Genomic DNA, 9240 nt, shown 5'->3' with positions numbered 1-9240 from the left:
TGGCTGATTGGTTTAAGAATAAACCACCAATTTATATTTTTCCTGCATATGCTACAGAACAACAAATTCAAACATGAATAAATGGCTGTCAACATGTTTCCTCCTAACGACTTGCTCTGCTGTCTACCGCTGCCGAGCTCTGCCTGGATCTGGTTTTCCCGTTTTGCTGAGCGGTGCAGCCAGAGTTATTTTCTGTTCGTTGCCAGTTCATTCTAGGGCTGTGCGATTAATAGAAATAGTCATAAAATCAGAACCAATCAGATTGCAACAAAACAGAACAGACTGGGCATATGCCTAACTCCAGGTTCACACTGATCCCATGTTAACGGATCAGAGCGTTCACACTGCACGCGCTAAAAGGCTAGAAATAAAAATGTGCGAAAATAATTAATATCTAGCACATGAGCGTAGATGGAGTTGTGAGTGCACAAGACACAGTTTGAGTGACAGGAGACATGTTTTAAGTGCGCGAACTCTCTCCGGGCGATACAGAGTGTATCTGAGCAAGCACGTCTGTTTTTGTGACAGAGAAAAAGGAAATCTGCATGCGAACAGAGAGATTCGCACTCGTGCATTATTTTGATGTGCTTTCGCGTTACAATAACGCACTCTCACTGCTGCTTACACAGTATACGCACTGAAGACGGAGTAGGCCTATGTGTGAACCTGTATTACAAATCTATTTTAACACCTGAGGTACCGCTACAATTAATGAGGTCTATGAACAATGCATTGCATTGCATCTTCCACCGCGTTTTCGGGCCGTGTCTCCGGGCCTGGCTCGGCCTCTGGCTCCGCTGACTCGAGCAGGTTCACAGCTGTCGGACGGCTGCCCGACAGAAACTTCTGTAAAGCCCCCCGCTGTCTCTTCTTTTGTTTCTCTTTATTTTTTTTATTTTTACGTTTCGCCGCACCCGAAAGCATCTTGAATGTTAGCCTACTCAAAACACACCTGCCTGCTAGCTTTGTTGTCCCGCTCTGACCGCCGCTGACGTCTCCTCGGATTTAACTGGCTGGCGCCTCTATATAAATACAGTCATGGGCTGGCGTTAATGTCACGTAATGTAACAGTCTATGGTTAAGATAAACATTGTCACTATTTTTAGTTAATTAATAAATATTGATATAAATTGTAGATAGGACATTTGTACATTTTATTTTATTTTTTATTATTATTATTGTTTTATTTATTTTTTTTGTCCCTCTGTCTGGGCCCCATCCTGCCAATCGGGCCCTAGGCACGTGCCTAGTTTGCCTTTGCGTTAATCCGGCTCTGCACACACACAGCAGTGAGAAGTGAACACACCATGAACACATACCCAGAGCAGCTATAGATCCAGCACCCGGGGAGAAACTTTACAGATCTTATTCAGGCACCAAGAGCTTGTAACACTCCAAAGAGAAAGGAAAAATTTTAATTGCATCATTTGACCCCTTTAAAATCGAATGGAGATTTTTGCTTGAGTCTCCCATCTCACAATGGTCTCCTTTAAAGCTTTAAAATAGGATGTGAGGGCTCTAGATACGGCTTTGGATGCGTCTAGCTCAGGGAGTCCTATACATTGTTCGGTTCCGGTAACAGCACCTCTGCAGCAGGGCAACTGGGTCATGGGGTCAAAACACCGCTCTTCTGTTGCGATCAAAATATTAAACAGGTTTCTTCCCACTCAGTGATGCACCCACGGAGAAACCTGATGAAAGTGCTCTAGTTATTGGTGATTCTATTGTATGGAATGTGAAAACGTTGTGGGCCGACAACTTTACCAGCGATGCTGAAAACCCGCTCCGAGGGTGTGCTTGTGGCACAGACGCACAGATACTTTCGTGCCACTCGCGACATCATGGGTAAAACGCCTGGCTGTGCACTGGCGGTGGACCTAGACGTTGATCTTGAAGTTGAATTACTGAAATAAATGAACTTTTCCTCGACATTCTAATTTACTGAGAAGCACCTGTATGTTTTTAAGCAACATGTTGTATTATTTACAAACCTACTGGCAAAAATTGGCACAAGAATTACCTGTTCTTAATGATTAAGACATATTCTATTCATCAATAATTGTTTATTGTTTTTAAAATAAAAAAAATATATGCTATCCAAGAAAAGCTCATTACTTATTTACATTATTAACATGTTATGATAACTATAATGTCCCTAACAAGGTGGAATATTTTCATGGCCAGTGTCTGAACAGTCCACCCATAATTATTATTTTTTGAGTCTCCAAATTTGTTAAACATGTCACTATTTTGGTAGAATGCATAAAACAAAAATCATATAACTTTTTTAGAAAACACTTATGAAGCCAAATTGTTACCGCATACCATGAATAACCCACATATTATGTATATAAATAGTCTATATAGTAATGTTAGTTCATTATAAAGCTATATTTTTTATATGTTATTCCGAATTGTGCTACTGTAAATTTGCCATTAAGCTTTATGAATGAATATACCTGTTGTATTTTCGGAAAAACGACTAGAAATTCAGAAATAGCCTTCTCACCTCGAGTTGTTTACGAAGAACAGAAAGTCCATACTTTTCTCTACTTTTCACCCATTATTTATTGGACGTCACAAGCCATAGCTGCCACAAGGAAAACTATTTTATCCTCAGAATCCATATTTTCATGAATGGCTCGAAACGTAATGCTCGCGACGCGTCAGAGTTTGTAAAATCGTAGTGAATTCGTGTGTAACTGTCTCCGTATGATTTTCGGTTAAACTCAATCGTGACGTGCGCGGGTTCACGAAGTTCCGACCTTCAGAATCGCACCGTGTACTGTACGGCCTTTAGAGATCATTAGCGCTATCGAAGTCTTGCAGGGTTGCCAGGTTTTCACAGCAAAACCCTCAACAATTGCTACTCAAAACTAGTCCAAGCTTTTGAGGGGCGAATACTTTTTTTTTTTTTAGTGGGGTCCCCCTGATAAAACTCGCATTCCAGGGTTAAATATCACGTCATTGGTGTCGCTTCTACCCTCGAACATTAAACACAGCCCGTGGCAACAGTGTAATGGTTTTCGCGGATTTGGCAACACTGATGTGTCGGCCGCTTGGGGTAAACATTCCGTTTCTATGGCAACTGTGGAACTTCAACGAGACTAGCCGTTTGATTACGTCATAGAACAGGCTGCTTATAAAGAGCTGCGCGCTCGCAGAAGTTCTGAAGTTCAGTGATAATCCGAGCCGAGGCGAAGAGTCACCGATCAAAGAATCTAAGCGAAGTCTACGAATACTGAGTACAGTCCAGACTACAGATGGGCCATATTTAGTGTTTAGGAAAACATACAGTTTATACACACTGTCTGTAGTCTCACTCACAGTGTGTATCAGATACAGTTTGACAACAATATCTAACAGCTACTAAATAGAGTACATCAGAAATCATGTCCACAGACTCCACACAAAAGAGAGATGTGCAGCTAAAGGCTGGTATCAGCAGCACTGTCTCAGAGAATGGAAATGATCAGAGTGGCATGAATATTTCTCCTGCAACCAATGAGGGCCAGATCAACAGGTGAATGTCAACAGACCATTTGAAATACATTACAGTTAGATGCAAACACAAATGTGGTCAATTTTGAAATATGTGTATGTGTTCTAAATGATATTTAAATATTTCAATCATCCATTAATGCAACAAATATAATGTGTACCACAGAGCAAAAACTGCATGTTGGCTCTGTTAAATAAAGTCACCAATGAAATAACACAACATTAGCACAGTCTTACAAGTTCGATAATTATTCATGTTTAATCTGTGGTTAGAGGTGTTTCTAATAGTTTGTTATTTGCTTTCTATCCTCTTTCTGAAAATACTGAAGTGAGGAAGAGCAACAAAACCTCTGCATTCCTCCGAAGAACATGGAAGGCTGTGAAAAAATCCTTTCAGAAAAACAGAGTGGATCCCTTTGGAGTCTCAGCACAGTCTGATCCAGAGCCATCGTGTGTCCCAGATCCTGAAGCAGAAGATAAAGTGGACCTGGTTGATGAAGAACAGTTGTGTGCTGAAGGCCAAAGTGGTGCTAAACTTCAAGTGACAGCAGAAACTCCCAAAACTCAAGTGACAACAGACTCCACACAAAAGAGAGATGTGCAGCTGAAAGCTGATATTAGCAGCACTGTCTCAGAGAATGGAAATGATCAGAGTGGCATGAATAAGGAAAAGACCAAATCAAAAGGTGAATGTCAACAGACCATTTGAAATACATTACAGTGAGATGCAAACACAAATGTGGTAAAAGTATATATATATGCATTTTTTATGTGTTCTAAATGATACTTAAATATTTAAGTCATCCATTAACACAACAAATCTAATGTGTACTACAGAGCAAAAACTGCATGTTCGTTCAATGGTTTAAATAAAGTCACAGATGTCAAACAGCACAGAATTAGCACAATATTACAAGCTAGACCAATTATTAATGTTTAATCTGAGGTTAGAGGTGTTTCTAATAGCTTGTTATTTGCTTTTCTTCTTTCATCTCAAAAAAAGTGATGAAGAGCAACAAAATCTGTGCATTCTTTCAAACAAGATGGAAGTGTGTGAAAAAATCCTTCCAGAAAAGCAGAGTGGAGCCTATTGAGATCCCAGCACAGCCTGATCCAGAGCCATCGTGTGTCCCAGATCCTGAAGCAGAAGCTGAAGTAGATCTGGTTGATTCACATCGTGTCCCAGATCCTGAAGCAGAAGCTGAAGTAGATCTGGTTGATGCACATCAGTTGTGTGTCGCAGGTCCAAATGGTCCTGAACCTCAAGTGAAAACAGAAACTCAAGTGACAACAGAGTTGCCAATGTTACATAATGTCCTTCTAAACATTTTCCAACTGGAGCGTCGCATGTGCAAATGTAGAGTTATGTGGACACCTATCGCTGAGGTCTGGCCCAGTGTCTTCATGGGAAATGAGTAAGTCAACACACTTCTATCACATGAACCAAACACTATGCAGTTATATTTCTCTCATTGTCAGGAGTTATTTTTTAATTCTTCACTGTAAATACTATTTAATGAAAGACTAATCTAGGCTGTTGTGTTCTTCCGCAGGGAGACAGCAATGGACCGAGTCAAACTGAAGGAGATGGGTATTACTCACATCCTGAACACTGCGGCATACAAGGAATATCCAGAAGGAAAGATTAATACAAAAGCGGAATATTACCAAGAAATGAACATCACTTACTACGGCGTGCTTGTAACGGATGAACACAGGTTTGACATCAGCAAGGACTTATTCCCAGCTTCAGAATTCATCCACAAGGTCCTGAGTAACACAGAAAGTAAGAGCTGACACACAAACACAATTTATCATACATCATTTATCTTACAGTGATAAACTGTCTATGGATGAATTTGTTTTGAATGTCTTTCTTTTCTTCTTTTCTCAGATAAGTTGTTAGTGCACTGCATAGATGGTGTCAGCCGCTCTGCCACATTTTTTCTGGCGTACCTGATGATCCACCATGAAATGTTGTTGGAGGATGCCATCGACCACGTCATAGACAAGAGATGGATCAGGCCAAACAGGGACTTCTTGAAGCAGCTGATAACCCTCAATTCAAACCTCGTAACACAGGGGAAACTACAGCTAAGAAAACCCATAAACACAGATAAAACAAAAAACGGAGAGGACGCAGTTGCGCACCCTGTTCCAGAACCATTGTGTGAGCCAGGTCCGAGCAAACCTAAACCAGAACCTCAAGTGACAAAAGAGCTTTCAGTATTAGAAAGTCATGTCTCTCTAAGTGTCCTTCAACTCCAGGATCGCGTGGATGAATATACACTGTACTGCACACCTGTCACTGAGGTCTGGCCCAATGTCTTCATTGGAAATGAGTAAGTCTACAAAACATATGACATATAATACAGTATGAACAGGAATCAAACAGCAGTCATATTTGTTTTATAATTTTTCATTGTGAAAGACTAATTAGTAAATGTGGCAAGTGGGGTGGGGTTGAGAGCTGTGGGAACGGGTCGAGGCCGGTGGAGTAATTGGAAATGAGCGACACCTTGCCACTCACTGGTCTCGAGTCCCACAGAGGAGCTCCAGAAGGATAAAAAGAGGAGTTACGACAGTGAAGGCCTGGGTTTTATTTTGTGTTTTAGTTTTGTTTGTGTGTGGCAGTCATCTGCAAGGGGCAGTCATGCTGTTGTGTGTTTATTTTAATAAAGTTCTGCTTCCTTTTTTCCGAGTTATTACAGTGAAAGTGTTGTGTTCTTGTGCAGAGAGACGGCAAGAAACCGAGCCAAACTGAAAGGGATGGGGATTACTCACATCCTGAATGCTGCGGCAGTGGAGAAGAGCTTGAAGGTCTTGTTTGAAATTCCAAGCAAGAAAAGCCTAAAAGGAAAGGTCAATACAGGAGAGGCATATTACCAAGGCAGGAGCATCAATTACTATGATGTTCCTGCAGAAGACAAATGCTCATTTAACATCAGCGAGTACTTCTTCCCAGCCGCACAGTTCATCCACCAGGCCCTGAGTAACCCAGAGAGTAAGAGCTGATGCACACACACTCACAACATTTATTTGCTTGTCATTTATTAAGTGTCCTACAGTTATAAGCTGTCTAGGAATGACTTAGTTTTGAGTGTCTTTCTATTTTTATTTCCACAGATAAGGTGTTGGTGCACTGCAAAAAGGGTCTCAGCCGCTCTGCCACACTTGTTCTGGCATATCTGATGATTTACCATGACATGATGGTGGAGGATGCCATTGACCATGTCATGGAGGCGAGAGACATCAGGCCCAACATAGGCTTCTTGAAGCAACTGACAATCCTTAATTCAAACCTCAAAAGTCAGCGGATACTACAGTTAAAAAAACAGATCAAAGTTGAAAAAGAAACGGATTAAAAACACTTGATGCAAAATAAAAACAAATATGTAAAACAGTTTGTCTAAATTTTATTAAATTGAGCATTATTTCTTAAGTCCTGTGGAGTAGCATCATGTTACTAAAGCAATAGAAATACACACGTAGTACAAACTAAAAATAAAAAAGTAAAGTAACACCTCGCCTGCACAAGAAGTAAGTGCCTCTTCAAAAGCACATAGAACTAATTACTTTCAGTCATAGACAATCAAAATTTGACCTACTCCAAACCTACTTTAAGTAGGTTTTTTTAAAGTAGTAAACCTACGTTAAGTGGGTTTGGAGTAACGTCATTAAGTACCTGAAATGTTGCTGAAAATGTCAATAAACAATAAATAAATAAAGTCTTTCTAATGGCCTCATGTTTGCTTCATTGCAGAAAGGTTTTATGAAATGTTTCTACATTCTGTGGAAACCTTCTTCATTGGCAAAAGAAGAAAATATTAACCTGATTCCAAACACACTACGCATTAAACGGATTGGCTGTTAGGATCTGCTTACGAGCCGTCTGCGATTGCACAGTTGAAAAGATTGCATATTGGCCAAGATGACTTGTCTAAGATCCTTCTTAAGTTTTTGCAAGATCGCTGCCTCGAGTCCTGGCTTTTCTGAGGTGGTGTATAGGTACTATCTTAGATAGTCTTAGAGTTTATACCTGACTAACTGGGGCCTAGGTCAGGAAGCAGAGAGACTGGCTAAACCGACCCTCTGCTAGCCGCCCCACGCCACAGAAATCAGTTAATACACTCTTTCACCTATATATGTCTGTTCCCTGAACTGGAAAATACAAGGCTAAAACCTGATGATAACATTATTTTAAATGAGTCTACCCCCCTCCTGGGGTGGTGCCGCTCTTCTCTCTAGAAATATGGCACATGTGAAAGCCGTGACATTTTGCCAAGTATGGTAACCCATATGCAGAATTGGTGCTCTGCATTTAACCCATGCACGTGCACACACACAGCAGTGAGAAGTGAACACACCATAAACACACACCCAGAGCAGTGGGCATCTACATCCAGCGCCCAGGGAGAAACTGGGGGTTCAGTGCCTTGCTCAAGGGGACTTCAGCCATGGGTTTTGAGGGAGGAAGCACTGTTCATTCACTTCCTCCCACCTACAACTCCTGCCAGTACTGAGACTCAAACCAGCAACCTTCGGGTAACTAGTTCAAGTCTCTAACCATTAGGCCACAGCTGCCCCACATAGTCTTAAAGTTTGTACTTGACTAACTGGCACTGCATGAAAAGAAGAATATCTGGGACAAATCTGACATGGGAAATTGCAGTTAAGGTGTACGACCCATGTACGAAAACTTCCCAAGCAAGTGTGCTGAGTCCCGTACACGACCATACACTTGAGATGCACAGAGATTTCCGAATACAGGATATTTCTGATCGCATACATTGGACGAGTTCAGAGATTTCCAGTACAACAGCCCTCATAAAAATTAAACATGGTTTTATAATTGTGAAAGTGTATACTATGTTTTTTGGCAAATAAGCTACCATGAAAAAAGATGGTTAGTGTAATATAGTTAATTTATGGTTACCATGGTGAGTACAAAATCTATTATTATTATTATTATTTTTTTTTACAATTTATTAATATATTAATTAAGGGAGCAAGCGCTCTCATGTTTTTTTTTTTGTGGTGTTTATCTTTTTGCAAAATTTGAGTGAGATTAATCAAATAAAGTCCACACTATTCGCAGTAGTGCTGTATCTCGAGGTTTGTTGTAGTTTGGTAATAGAAGTAATGAACAGTAATATTCATGCACTGACATTCCAGGCCTCTCATTCACAGACACAACATTTATTTGCTTGTCATTTATTAAGTGTCCTACAGTTATAAGCTTTCTAGGAATGACTTAGTTTTGAGTGTCTTTCTATTTTTATTTCCACAGATAAGGTGTTGGTGCACTGCCACACTGTGATGAGCCACACTGATGTTGTCAAGTGCCCAGAGGTCACTCCTGTCATGTCCACAGATATTGTGAAGTGCCCAGAGGTCACTCCTGTCATGTCCACAGATATTGTGAAGTGCCCAGAGGTCACTCCTGTCATGTCCACAGATATTGTGAAGTGCCCAGAGGTCACTCCTGTCATGTCCACAGATATTGTGAAGTGCCCAGAGGTCACTCCTGTCATGTCCACAGATATTGTGAAGTGTCCAGAGGTCCCTCCTGTCATGTCCACAGATGTTGTCAAGTGTCCAGAGATTACACTTTGAGAGGTTGCCCCAACCTACTTTGTCTGTTTGGCCATCGAGATTGTTCCTGTCTTGTCAAGTTCTCATGTGTTTGTTCCTACTGGTCACATCTGGGCCATGTAAAGTGTTCCTGCCTGTCCTGTC

At 40.9% G+C, this 9240-nt stretch overlaps 1 protein-coding gene and 1 long non-coding RNA gene across 4 annotated transcripts in view; one reads left to right on the top strand and one right to left on the bottom strand.

The window, feature by feature from the left end:
* LOC127972094 (uncharacterized) overlaps window positions 1-6866 on the top strand; it is a 30138-nt gene extending 23272 nt beyond the window's left edge. For all 3 annotated transcript variants that reach the window (XM_052575390.1, XM_052575382.1, XM_052575399.1), the window contains exons 6-10: window positions 4888-4916; window positions 5055-5287; window positions 5396-5843; window positions 6237-6505; window positions 6628-6866. In XM_052575390.1, the coding sequence (XP_052431350.1) occupies window positions 4888-4916; window positions 5055-5287; window positions 5396-5843; window positions 6237-6505; window positions 6628-6866 (1218 nt within the window). The remainder of the gene's footprint in view (window positions 1-4887; window positions 4917-5054; window positions 5288-5395; window positions 5844-6236; window positions 6506-6627) is intronic.
* On the bottom strand, window positions 4614-5603 carry LOC127972115 (uncharacterized). The gene is made up of 3 exons (XR_008156997.1): window positions 5458-5603; window positions 5191-5271; window positions 4614-4762 (listed from the first exon to the last, which is right to left on the bottom strand). It is a non-coding gene; the product is annotated as an uncharacterized LOC127972115 (long non-coding RNA).
* Window positions 6867-9240: the final 2374 nt, after the last annotated feature.

Source organism: Carassius gibelio, chromosome A4, assembly GCF_023724105.1.
Source record: "Carassius gibelio isolate Cgi1373 ecotype wild population from Czech Republic chromosome A4, carGib1.2-hapl.c, whole genome shotgun sequence".
Taxonomy (NCBI): Eukaryota; Metazoa; Chordata; class Actinopteri; order Cypriniformes; family Cyprinidae; genus Carassius; species Carassius gibelio.
Note: the sequence above shows the minus strand (reverse complement) of the source record. Positions and strands in the feature narration are given on the sequence as shown.